The sequence below is a fragment of the Alligator sinensis genome, unplaced genomic scaffold (assembly GCF_000455745.1).
Source record: "Alligator sinensis unplaced genomic scaffold, ASM45574v1 scaffold337_1, whole genome shotgun sequence".
Classification (NCBI taxonomy): Eukaryota; Metazoa; Chordata; order Crocodylia; family Alligatoridae; genus Alligator; species Alligator sinensis.
In genome coordinates, this window is record NW_005841927.1 from 2,365,275 (window position 1) to 2,378,315 (window position 13,041).

The following is a 13,041-nucleotide window of genomic DNA, read 5'->3' on the forward strand; positions in this document are numbered from 1 at the left end:
CCGCGCCCCCCGCGCCGCTACCTTCTTCGGCTCCGAATTGCCCGAGAGTCGCGACTGCAGCTTGCCCACAACTTCCAACACCGACTCCGCCATTTTTACTGCTGGACAGGCCTCCACGCCGGAAGCAGCTTCACCGCCCGTTGGCAAACACTGGGTTTCCCGCAGCTCGGCGCCATCTTGGCTCCTGGCAGGAAACGGAAACCCCTCCTCCTCCTCCCCCGGGTGGTCAACAACAACGGAGCGCCATCTTGGATCCTGGCAAGCGACGAAGGCTGGAAGGACCCTTTCGCCATCTTGGGTGCTGGCAAGAAGCTGCTGGGATTGGAGGCAGTTGCCATCTTGAGTGCTGGCAAGAGGGTCCAGTCAAAGCCAGTGTCCTCTTTTGAGGCCCCTTCGGTGTCTTCCTCCAAGGCCAGTGAAGACAGGTCCCAGGCCTTAAAGACACTGGCGTACCAGGGTGCATGCCGCAGCCCTGTGCCCTCACACCCTGCCCAATATGCCTGGCGGCCGTGCACCAAGGTGCACACATCTTCCCCTCCACACCCCACTCCATGGGGGAGCCTGCGCATGTTGGATCTGGGGCTGACGCACTCAGCCAAACGCAGCAAATACAGCACACGGATGCACCTGGACGCTGGGCACAGAAATCCACGTGCCCACCAACAGAGAACGTGGCTTTTGGGCCCCGATCCCGCGATGCCACGTACCAGCCAAGCACGCCCGCTGGCATCACATGGCAGCCCACGAGGCCCGATGCAGAGGGCGGGGAGGAGAGTGCTTCAGGCTGGCAGGCATCACTGCTCTGGGCCTCCGGTGCCATTCCTAGACAAAGCTGTAACGGGTGATGAAACAGGACAGGAACAATGCAATTATTGCAAAATCATGGATGACAAGCACAGGCGGTTCAGACTGAAGGTTATGGTGAAACACCATCGAACCACGCGAAGGTAAGAAATGCGGTGTGAGACGCCCAAACAGCTTCACCGTGGCTCAGCACAATGACGATGACAGAGGAGGGCGAGTATAGGACCTTGAAACTGGTGAGTTCATAGCCAGGACCTTGAAACTCTTCTCTCGTAGCCGGGCTGTTCCCAAATGTCATTCATCTGATCGATAGATACCTTCCTCTAGGTCTTTTAATAGCTGGGGTACCAGATGAAACTGAATTTCACAATCGTGTCAGATATTTTTCCTGCATTTGTTCCCCTCTGGGTGTTAATCCTCATGAGCAGTGTAACTTAATTACAAATGAATTTATGTGGTTATTGTAGCACGGTGAGGAATGGGGTGAGAAAAATAAATTGGAGGTAATTAGAATTAAAATAGCCCTGAGTGTGAATAGTCCCAACAATATTTGCTGCCATTGAAGGGCTGATCGTTGGAAAAAAGGACACTCTGGGCTCTTGTTCTCTGCCAGTGCGTCTACCCAAGTCATTCGTCTGAAAGGGTGAAAAATCACCACTGTGCATCTGGCCAGCACAATAGCTAAGGAGCACTTGAACTCCCTAACCAGGCTCCCGTATGTTGTAAGTGCTGCCTGGATTTCATAGCTGAGCCCAGCACTGGGGTGGAACTCAACCCACGGGACTTTCCCAGCGTCAAGTGAGGAATATATTCTCTGATCTGGAGCTGAGAAAAGCGCATGCACACTTTCCAGGGAGCCCCCGTTTGACTTGGGACTCTCGGTTCTCTGTGTGTCTTTTCCCTGTTTGCTCTGAACGCGTCACCTGCTGGAACGTGCCCGTGGGAAAGGCGTGCGCAAAGTGGGGGTTTCACTCAAACAGCTGCCAGAGGGTAATTTCACTCCGACTGCGAGCTCCTAGCGGTGCAGAGCACCTCTCTTGTGTCGGGTGCAGTGCCCATGGCACCGGGGCTCTGCTCCCTGCCTGGGTCTGCTGTGCTTGTTATTAAGAACAGCGATGCTGAGTGCCAGCGGGCACCCGGCAGGTTCAGTCGCACCGCGTAGACTAGAACGGAGTGGATGATTGATTTTTCTTTACCCCTTTCCTAATGATCGGGCTATCCCGTTCTCCCGCCCAACCTGTCCTCAAACAACCTCTCTCCTGTATCAGGTGCCTTTGGCTGCCTCACCATTCGCTTGCCCTCGTGGTTGGTGGCAGATTAGAGAACAGGCTGCTGTTTATTGCTACCTCGAGCTACTGGCAGACGCGGTACAGATGCATTTGGCCGGTACAGAGCTCCCCCTCTCCCTTAGCCTATCCCTTTCCAGGTCTCTCCGGTCTCTGCTGAGGACAGCTGTCCCTGCGTCACCACCAGAAGGTTGATGTAAATGTTGCTGTGATAAGAGCAGTCAGCTGGCCTGCCCTGGCAAGGGGGAGGATGTTGCATGTGGAAAGTTGAGGGTCTTGCAGTCTGTTCACCCGCAGAGCACACAGGCTCTGTCCTAGCCACAGCCCCCGCTGGACTGACCAGTCTTAACATCAAGGTAAGGAGCAAAGAGAGCTTCCATCTCTAAATTAAACTAAAAACCCAGAGCTGGCCCTTTTGTGCTTCAGTATTTACAGAGAGATCGTCTTGTTCAGGTCACCAGAATGTTTCATTTGATTGCAAATGGAGAATGCTGGCATGGGGAAAGTACCTTTGTTTGTCTTTATTTTTTTTAAAGAAGGTGGAAACAGAAGACAGCTTATTGAAGGTGAAAGAACTTGGAGATTTGGCTTCCAAATCTTTTTTCCAGGAAAGGTCTGTGTTGATTTTTTCAGCTCACACCATTTTGTTTCCACGGCACTTGAAGGGCTCAGTTGTTTTAATACTAATTAAGACTGTTTGATGAGACATCAAAGAATATAATTTAGACGTCAAATACTGATGGGTATAATTTCACCAAGCCCAGATTAATCTTTACTGTTTGCTTGGCACCACGCTTAGCTCGTCATCATACTGGTGCAGAGATGAGATAAGCAGGACTGAGCCGGGAGGGGAGAATTACTGACTGTTTCCAAAGTTTACACAGAACAATCCTTACATCTTACTTTGCTGTCTGCACCCTTTGAAATCTCATCAAACCATTCGAGCTTTGCTTCCTGGGGATTAGTCTGCATGAAAGATATTCCCTTTCATATAGTGGATACTGTGATCAGAAACAGCAAAGCTGCCCCATATTAAATGATCTGTTTTTAGCAAAGGTCATTTTGCACTTAGGTACCTTATCAGCATTAACGCACATTTTTCATCTGGGATTTTCCAAAGGGGTCTGACAGAGGAAAGCAGCCGTAACCATGCACATTCAACAGAAACCAGGGCCCAAGCTTTCTTGAGGTCCCTTTGCAAACCCCAGCCTTAGGCAACCTGCTCCAAGTTTAATGCGCTTCAAACACATCTCATTCCCTCCACACACAATTAGCTCTGGAGGGCTTGGGACTTGGGCATGTTATGCAAGGGGAAGCTGAGAGTGGAACAGCTATAGGTCTTCTGAAATCAGTCGCTGTGTGAACACCTGCAGGGTCTACAGCGGCAGGTATTCCACAGCGACTCTAGTGTTTTATATTCATAGCCTCCCTTACCCTAGAATAACTTCCCAGTGCAGACAAGGCCTTAGGTACCTTACCAGCAATGTGTTTCATTAGAGATATGCGGGAACAAGGGAGATTAACTAGCAAAACCAGGCCATTGAAGGTAGATGGTAAAGTTCATTCTCCCTCTAATTTAAATGTAATGCAACGATGGGATAGAATAAAGCTGAAGGAAACTGGACCAAATTAATTTCTGGATATAAATCGTGTAAGGCAGTGGAGTCGCCCCAGGGATGATAGATGGGGCATATATTGCCCCTGGGCTCCAGCCAGGTATGTCTTAGTACAAATCAAATCTGTCAAAGGAGAAGTCAACGCGTGCTGCTGATAATGGAGAAGGAGTGAGCAGGTGGGAGGGAATGAACAAGGCTTCTGGGGCTGGAGCTTCCAAAGAGCATGTTAGAGACCACGTTGTCTGGAAAACCTGGCCCAGGGCTGTGAGTCAGCTCTTCTGCTGTGTTTCAAATGCTGGTAGGGAAGAGGCCTGAGTATTGTTCTCATGCAGCTTATCCAGGTGGGTTTGAGCAAAGGCGCATATTCAGTCCCCTGCTCTGCTCCCACACACTGTGTCAGGGGTAACCCCAGCTTCCAGCTATTTTTTTTTACGAGACTGTTTCGTGTTCCAATCCAAATCAATTCCAAATCCGTGAGTCAGTCCAGAACCATAAGTGGCCCTACTACCAGCAAACATCCTCCACCCCACCTGGGATGGAGGATGTTTCCAAATCCTGGAAACACCTGGGATGTTTCCAAATCCTTTGGCAGGTGTCCTATGTGCAGGCCCAAGCCCGGAGGCTTGGGGTGTGGATGCTCCCGAGTTTCATTCGCCCTCAGCCATATGGGCCCCAGGAGCAAGCTAGGGAGCAGTCTTCCTTTTCCATAAAGTGGGCGTAAAGCCAAGATCTTCCCACAGGTACTACCCCATGCCAGAAATGTGATTATCACCTGCCCCTGGGAAAGCCACCGTGGTGATCATGGTATTTCCCCTGCCAGGTCATTCATGTCTTTAGCTGGCTTTGCAGCTTTGAGCAATGGGGACTGTACCCGCATTGGGGCAGGGATGGCCCGGGAAGGGCAACAGACTCCACAGAAGGTGCTCAGATACCAGGTGCTACAGAATAGCAGCAGCTTCCCCCACTCCACCCTGTCCATGGGTGTGGCTTCTGATGTGGGGGGGACAGCCTTTCAGGGTGAAAGGAGAGTCCAGTCCTTGACTCCTTGGCAGAGATGGCCGAACTGGGCTCCCATCTGGGGAGCAGCTGCATTGATTTGTTTAGTGCAGACAGGGGGATAAAACCTGCCTCAGTGGGCAGTGTCCAAGGCTCCAGATGCTGCAGGGAGCAGATCAGAACACAGAGCTTCTGGTCCCAAAGACCGGCCAACATTTGACCTGTTGGAGAGGCTCCAAAATTGGAATGAAAAGCTAAAATGTCACTGTTCCCCCTGGAAAAGAACATCTGGAAAGCATCTATTGGGAACCATCAAACACGTTGTTCTGCGAAGGGAAAACCATTTCCCTTCCAGACTGGCAGTGGCAATGCATAGGGGGTGCACGTGCACCCCTTAAGAGCACTTGTGCACCCCTGACAGGCAGGGGGGGAAGGTGGGACTGCTGGTGCCCCTCCCTGTGAGTGCCGGCAGGGGAGTGGGAGTGCCGCGGCCACTTCTGGGAGTGATTGGCTGCGGGGGGACCCCCCAGTTGGCATGATCAGCCATGGGGGAACCCCCCAGTCGCTGGCTGGGTGCTGGGGGGACATGTGTCCCCCCTGACTAAGGCGGCACCAGTCGCCCATGCAGACTGGTATAATAAAAATGATTCAATGACAGTCCATTGTCTCATGTCTATACATAATACATATCATTATGTATTATAACAAGACCTAGTGTGTAACATTATATATATTAATGCATTCTATGTTGTGCATTGTATACAATATAATGCATAATATAGATTATGTTATAGCTAACATTTATATGTAGCATTATATATTACGTAATATACATTACTATATATATACACACACAACTTTATATATACCAGTGTTGCATTACATACATAAACATAATGCAATATTCAACTGAATGATATCACACAGAAGTCAAAACAAAATGGACCAAACCAATAGAGTCTGATCAAAATGTCTTTTACTGCGATGAACCAATGTGTGGCGATGACTGAAATCAAACGGGGAAGGATCAGCCCCCCTCACTAGCCTCAGGGTGAATGGAAAGGCTAACCATCTCAGGGCAAGCCCTGGACCACTAAAAGTTAACAGTAAAGCTTCCATGGACTTCATATGGGGATTTTGCTGCCTGGAGGGTGTGCACACAGCAGCTGTGTTGCAGGCTCACTCAGTGGCCTGTGAGTTTAAATTTGGATGTTGTTAAAGTCAGAGCTGCCCAAATGACTTTCTTCTGGGCACTTGGAAGAGGCAAATCTGCTCCCTTCCCTGCAGCCTCAGCTACCAAACCCACCTTATAGCCGCAGGAAGGAGGGCTTACTCACACGGGACCTTCCCCTGCTGCCCTCTGCATCTGCCTTAGGGAACTCAGAAGCAGGTGAGGGGACAGAGGGAGAGCTCCACCTCCTTCACATTTCTGTTCCACCTGCCCCAGATGTGAGCACAGTCCCCATCACCTCCCCACCCTCCCTGCTGTCAGCTCAGCCTTCTCTTTGCAGAGGAGTCTGTTGCTAGGCTTTCCCCTCTCTAATTGTGCATTGAATCCTGATCTGCCTGGGGGAGTGGAGTGCCCACCTCTCACCTCCCCCTGCCTCCTTCTAAATAGGAGCTGATTACTCAGCTCTCCAGAAACCCAATCTTTACATCCCAGTGCAATAAACAGCCTGAAGATATGTGAGACAGAGACGCAGCAGCTATTTCTGGCCAGCAGCACATGTGCTACTCAAGCATATGAGTCTCTCCACTGGACAGAAATAGTCAGGGGACAGCCGTGGTGCTTCGAATGAGTGTTCAGGCAAAATTTTACTGGGGGAACAATCCCAAGGTGTTTTTGTGGGTGCATGTGTTTGCTCTTACCCTGGCAGGGGAATGTGGTCTAGCAGCTTGGACCTGTCACCTACCAGCTGTGGGCTGTCTGTCCTAAGGCAAGTCCCCAACTTGAGAGCCCAGGCACTCCTACTAAAATGGAAAAAAAATAGCTTCCAAATGTTTCTGCAGTATCGACTGTGACGTGTTCAAGTCTATTCCTGCATTGAATTTGGAATAATCAAAACTGTGGTAGTTCTGCAGTGACAGCCCACCAGTGCGTTCAAAGTGAGCTGCGAGTGTTTGCTCCATTTCTCACTGACTCAGCGAAGGCTGTAAGTGCTATGAACCCCTCATGTAAAAGGAGGCACAGAAAAGTTCAGGCCTCGGTGTTCTGCTGAAGCCACTGATTTGGGGCGTCCAACTTGAGGCACTTTGGGCTGGGCACTCAAAATTACTGTCCGTTTTTAGGTGTTTGAAGGTGGGTTCCCCTCAGTGGAGGGACCCCAAATTAGTTGCAGGTGTAGGTAACTTGCCCTGAATTAGCAAGTGAGTGTCCAGGTCTGGGGTAGAACCAAGGTCTCCCGACTCCCAGCTCTGGGCCTCAATCCACTGGATTTAGGTAAATAAAAAAAAAAGTGAGTGATTTTTGGCAAAGAGCTTCCATTCTGTTCACCAGGCCTGATCCTCAGTGCATTGACATCAAGGGAAGTCTCTCCACTGACTTTAAAGGCTTTGGGTCAGACTGCAGATCTACACCCCCCTGCCATTTCTTGTAGCATATCTGCTGTTTAACAGTCACTTGCACACAGCAGCAGGGTATCTATGGTGCCTCTCACTGCAACAGCTCCTAACTATTCCTGTTCTTACAGACCACCACTCCCATCAAGATGGCACCCAAGAAGAAAAACCCCAAGAAGACCAAAACAGAGAAAGGGGAGGCGCCCATTGCCCCCGTGGTGGTGGAGGACACGTCACTGGATATCGACCACCTCAACCACCTCAATGATCTGTATGAAAATGGCTCCAATGGCTTCCGCTGCACCGCCACAGAGGTCACAAACCCAAGCCATGGCGCCAGCCTGCTGGCGGAGATGACTCAAATGCGCCAGGAGCGGTTCCTCTGTGACCTCACGATCGTCGCCAAAACCAAGTCCTTTGACGTTCATAAACTGGTCATGGTGTCCTGCAGCGAGTACTTCCGCAGCTTGCTGAAGAGAGATCCCAGCCTGCAGCGGGTGGAACTCAACGACATCTCCCCTCTGGGCTTGACCACCATCCTCACGTATGCCTACACCGGGAAGCTGAGCCTGTCCCTCTACACCATTGGCAGCACCATCTCCACTGCCAGCCACCTGCAGATGCATGCTCTGCTCAGCATGTGCAGTGACTTCCTCATCCAGGAGATGAATGTGGAGAACTGCATGTACATTGCCAACATCTCAGCCACATACAACCTCAACCAGGCGAAGGACGCCACCCAGAAATTTATCCGGGAGAACTTCCTGGAGTTCTCAGAGACTGATCAATTCATAAAACTCACCTTCGATCAGCTCAATGAGCTGCTGATGGATGACGGGCTACATATCCCGAGTGAGATCATCGCCTTCCGGATTGCTATGAAATGGCTTGAGTATGACTCCAAACGAGTCCAGTATGCTGCCGACCTCCTGGGCAACATACGATTTGGCACCATATCAGCTCCTGATTTGGTCAACTGTGTCCAGCCTGTGCCACGTATGATGCAAGATCCTGAGTGCCACAAGCTGCTGGTGGATGCTATGAATTATCATTTGCTCCCTTATCAGCAAAATACCCTTCAGTCCAGAAGAACCAGAATCCGTGGAGGCCAGAGAGTGTTGGTCACTGTTGGAGGCCGCCCGGCCTTGACTGAGAAAGCTCTTAGCAGAGATATTAGCTACAGGGACGCGGAAGGGAACTGGAACAAGCTGGCTGAGATGCCAGCCAAAAGTTTCAACCAGTGCGTGGTGGTGATGGACGGGTTCCTCTACGTGGCAGGAGGGGAAGACCAAAATGATGCTAGGAATCAGGCCAAACATGCTGTCAGCAGTCTATGCAGGTAACAAGAGTTTCCAAAAGGTGGGGTAGTTCTTAGGGGACTTTATTGCCAAAAGAAAAGCACTCTGTTTTCCAGGCCCATGGCTGCATGCAGACCTGTTGCAGGCATCAGCAAAGACTGACTCCGGGATCCGGAGCACAGGCCTCTATCCCATGAGCTGAAGGAGAAAACCCCTTTTGATGTGAATGACCTGTAGGGTGTTATAATCCTGAGACCTAGCTGCCTGGGAGATTACAGAGTAAATCACGGTATCTTCCAGCACATCGTTCTCCAACATTTTCAATACAGATAAACAAGTGAGAGTAAATTAAGGGATAAACCAGTCAGAAACATGTGCTGACCACCCAGCTAGGAGAGCAGGTAGAGGTAAATGTGGTCACGCTGGGGACTGTGCTGTTAGAGAAGCAGAGCTGGCCAGTGGCGATGGCTCTGGACTAGAAGTCAGGAGACCTGGAATCGATTCCCATCTCTACCACTGACCTGTTGTTTGACCCTGGCAAGTCACTTTGTCTCTGTTTTCTTTCCCACCCCTTGCCTGTCTTGCCTGGTCCTCAGTTCTGTGGTGCAGTCTCTGACTATAAAGCATGTAGCACAATGCAATCCTGATCTCAGCTGAAGCCTGTACAAATAACACTATTGCCAGTTAGTCAGACAGTGAAGTACTCTCTACTTTTGCATGCGTTTAGAAGGATAACATTTCTCTCCAGGCTGGAGATTGCTTAGACCTGTCAGAAGAACTTCTCAGTTTGCATTCTGCAGCTGATCTCCAACTGAGCTGAATTAATTAAACTCAAGAGAGTTTCACTCTCGGGACAATTGCTATATTTTTCCTCTTCCCTTTTCTTTTCTGCCCTTCCTTTACTTGCCAGATGAAGTGGTGGGGTTTGTTGCTCAGAAAGTTCTCATGAAGCCTATGATGGGACCATGCAAACATCATTATTAACAACAGAGGAGACAGGTAGCCGTGACAACATTAAAGGTTGTATTTCTTTAGGTGCCCAATCGATACTGCTCTTGCCTTCCAAAATTCCCAGTTAAGGGCTCTGATGCTACAATGGAGAATGAGCGCAGCTAATGAATTAGTCTTTTGTTTCCCTGCAATCTGTGCTTATGTTCCAGAGCAGCATGAGTGGGTTGCTTTCAGTCCGACCCTTGAGGGACTTTTTCTCTCAAATCACAAAACCCTCTGGCAGGAAGGGGCAACCTCCCAATCAGCTTGTGCTGGGAGAGGGGGAGAGAACAAACTCAGGCGGCAGAGATAGTCCTAAGGGTCATCCAGTCATAGGCCCAGCCCTATTATGCGAGGCATGTACACACAGAACCAAAAGCTGGTCCCTGCCTGGGGACGGTCCCCATCACTCACTGTAGTAATGGTGACAAGGGTGATGGGAGAACCCCTCTATGGTGGATGAGGTCAGGGAACCAAATAGGAAGGACTTCTTCTAGGTCAAGGGCAGGGGGTCCTGCCAGGAGGGTTGGAACTCTTCCAACTCAGGGTGGAAAGGGCAGACTCGTCCCAGGCCTAGTCACAGAGAAAATCCATGCCGGGGCCAGGTGGTCTGAACTTGCCTCACCCAGGTCATTCAGTGCCACTGCCCTCCCGATAACACCAGGGCTGCCTTGGCCCTTTTGCTGAGACAGGTCTCTGGGTCCCCGCTGGCAGACCTCCTCCGATCTATTTCTAGCCTTTCTGGCACAAGCCAGGCTCTGCTCAGTTGCTTTCCAGTCCCATCTGCTGGGATGGGCTGAGGCTCTCGTGGCAGGAACATGTCCTGCCAGGGCAAGAGGGGATGACCAGGTTCTCAGCTCTGTGCTCCTTGTGGCTACTCCACCAAGATCCCAGGGGGTAGTTTTGATCCTGGGAGACCTGAGTTGTGAGAGATGCCTGAGGGTCACTTATAGTCCAGGCTAATGGCTTGGAAGGGTAAGAGTGAAGTCTTTGGTGTTCCCAGGCTTTGAGCAGGCCTGAGCCTGGGGGCATGTAGACTCAAGGCCCCTCTCCCCCTTCTCTGCAGGTACGATCCCCGCTTCAACACTTGGCTGCACCTGGCCAGCATGATGCAAAAGAGGACACACTTCAGCCTCAGTGCCTACAACGGGCTCCTCTATGCCATCGGCGGGCGCAACACAGATGGTGTCCTGGCCTCCATTGAATGCTACGTGCCTTCCACCAACAGCTGGCACGGCCAGGCCGGCATGGAGCTGCCTCGCTGCTGCCATGCCAGCACGGTCATCGACAACAAGATCCTTGTCACTGGCGGCTATATCCACCATGCCTATTCCCGCAATGTGTGCAGCTATGAGCCCAGCACTGATGCCTGGAGAGACCAGGCTGGGCTAGGCACACCCAGGGGCTGGCACTGTGCCGCCACACTGGCTGACCGTGCCTATGTGCTGGGGGGCAGCCAGCTGGGCACCCGTGGGGAGCGTGTGGACGTGATCCCAGTGGAGTGCTACAGCCCCCACACAGGCCAGTGGAGCTGCGTGGCACCAGTGCCCATTGGAGTCAGCACAGCGGGGGTGACTATCCTTGATGGGCGCATCTGCCTCGTGGGAGGCTGGAATGAGAGCGGGAAGAAGTACCAGAAGTGCGTGCAATGCTACGACCTGGACCGAGATGAGTGGGCCGATGACGAGGACCTCCCCGAGGCCACCGTGGGTGTGTCCTGCTGCACCATCACCCTCCCATCCCTTCGGAGCAAGGGGTCCCGAGCCAGCTCTGTGGCCTCAGCAGCAGTCAGCATCTAATAGGGCAAATGGGGGGCTGGCACTTCCTGCCTGCAGCCCAGGACAGAGACTAGAGCTCAAGCCTTGCCTCAGATTGTAGGGCAGCTGCGATCAGGGAGCACGAGGACAAGAACCGTCACGTGGGGGATGGTGCATCGGGGGCACGGGGTGGGGATAGACACAGGGTCCCAGGAGCTGGGAATGCCTGAATTCTCATCCCAGCTGATAAATTAACCCCTTCTGTGGCCTTTGGCAGGTCACTGAACCCTCAGGAAAATGGGGATGACCCTTGCCCGTCTCTTCAAGGGCATTTGCCAAGAGGAGCACTGAAGGAAATCTCCCCATGATCATCCCTGCGGCTCCACTCTGCACTCAGTCCCACCCCCAGCTGCAAAGCTCTCCCATCCCTGCTCCAGCTAACAGGTGCTGGATCCAAGTGAAGATGTGTGGCCCAGGGGCTGGGACCTCATCTTGCCCTATGGGTGACAAGGCTGCAGGCCCCCTTCCAGGGGAAACCCCCTCAATGTGTGACCCTCATGTCATCGAGCCATACATAGGCCTGCAGAGCTGGAATGACCCCCCAGGCCCATGATCTGTGATAAAGGCACTGGTTGGGCAACTGGTTAAACAGTCACTCTCTCAGGCTAAGCCATGCTTCCTTTCAGCAACATGGGGCAGCTCCAGCCCAACTCCAGAGCCCAGTCACAAACCAGCCCATGGCCCAACAAGCGAACCAAACCCCTGGCAAGGCAGCACACGGTGCCACAATGGAGTCATCAAGCACAGGCCAGGGCTACCCAACTCTTTCCATCCCAAGTCCAATTTTTGTCTCCCATCCAACCTGCGGGAGCTGGCAAGGTCTGGGAGCAGGTCAGCAAAACTGACACAAGCACATTCAGATCCTGCTGCCAGGATCACATAGATAAATATCAGAGCACGGCTCCAGCCGGGGCTGGCAGAGCTTTGACGTTTGCTGGAGCGTCGGGTTTCCCTGGAACATGCGCTAGTGATTTGCAGCCAGGCAGGTGCTCAGGTTAGAATAGGTTTCCCCCAGTCCAGTTGTGTTTAAACCAGATTTGTTCCAACACTGCTTCTGAATGACCCACCATCCTTTGAGCACAGCCTTTCATTCCCACTTGCCAGAGCTTGGAGACCTCAAGCAATGGCTCCTCTCTGCTTTGGATTCCTCCAGTCATGCTGCAAGGAGGCAATATGGCCCAGCCGCCAGTCAGGGAGTATAGCTCCCATTGCGAGCAGACGCTGACTTACTGTGCAACCTTAGCACAGCACTTCACCCTCCTCTTCTGCTGTTTCCCCTGCTGCAGGAGACTAAGAAAAGCATTTTCCTTCCCATAAAGTGCACTGAGCTCCGGCAGGTGGTATAGTAACAAAGCTACCTTCCTCAGCCTCGCTCAGGGTCAGGCTGCCACAAAGGGAGATGCCTGGATGGCCTACAGCAGTGCACAACAGCCTGGAATACAGCTAAGAGGAAAAGAGGGGTTCTTCCTGCTTTAGACCCATTATTTCACTAGGGGTCTTTAGGTTTGCAGGGGTCCAGAGTTAAGGGGGAAAAATACCACTCTCACACACATCTAAGCTTGGAGTTATTCTGAAGTCTCTTCAAATGTCAATCAAGGCAAGTTTTGAGCTCTAGGAGAGTATATTTTGGGCTGCCAGTATCCCAGGCTGTGCATCACATTGTGTTTGAATTCCT

General features: G+C 51.7%; 2 protein-coding genes across 6 annotated transcripts in view; one reads left to right on the forward strand and one right to left on the reverse strand.

Moving 5' to 3' along the window:
- ELOA (elongin A) overlaps positions 1 to 205 on the reverse strand; it is a 19,130-nt gene extending 18,925 nt beyond the window's left edge. Inside the window, exon 1 of the mRNA XM_014517855.2 lies at positions 22 to 205. Within this exon, the coding sequence (XP_014373341.1) occupies positions 22 to 93 (72 nt within the window). The 5' untranslated portion in view covers positions 94 to 205. The remainder of the gene's footprint in view (positions 1 to 21) is intronic.
- Positions 206 to 830: 625 nt separating this feature from the next.
- LOC102383431 (kelch-like protein 31) lies at positions 831 to 13,035 on the forward strand. 5 transcript variants are annotated; one of them, XM_025198747.1, is made up of 4 exons: positions 911 to 1,040; positions 2,627 to 2,703; positions 7,393 to 8,600; positions 10,616 to 13,035. In XM_025198747.1, exons 3-4 carry the CDS (start codon positions 7,411 to 7,413, stop codon positions 11,346 to 11,348), a joined length of 1,923 nt encoding a protein of 640 aa, XP_025054532.1. In that variant the 5' UTR covers positions 911 to 1,040; positions 2,627 to 2,703; positions 7,393 to 7,410; the 3' UTR covers positions 11,349 to 13,035. The 5 variants fall into 5 exon arrangements, with proteins under 5 accessions (XP_006019353.1, XP_025054532.1, XP_006019352.1 ...); XM_006019292.3 differs by lacking the exon at positions 911 to 1,040 and adding an exon at positions 2,197 to 2,446; XM_006019291.3 differs by lacking the exon at positions 2,627 to 2,703 and having other exon boundaries at positions 831 to 1,040.
- Positions 13,036 to 13,041: the final 6 nt, after the last annotated feature.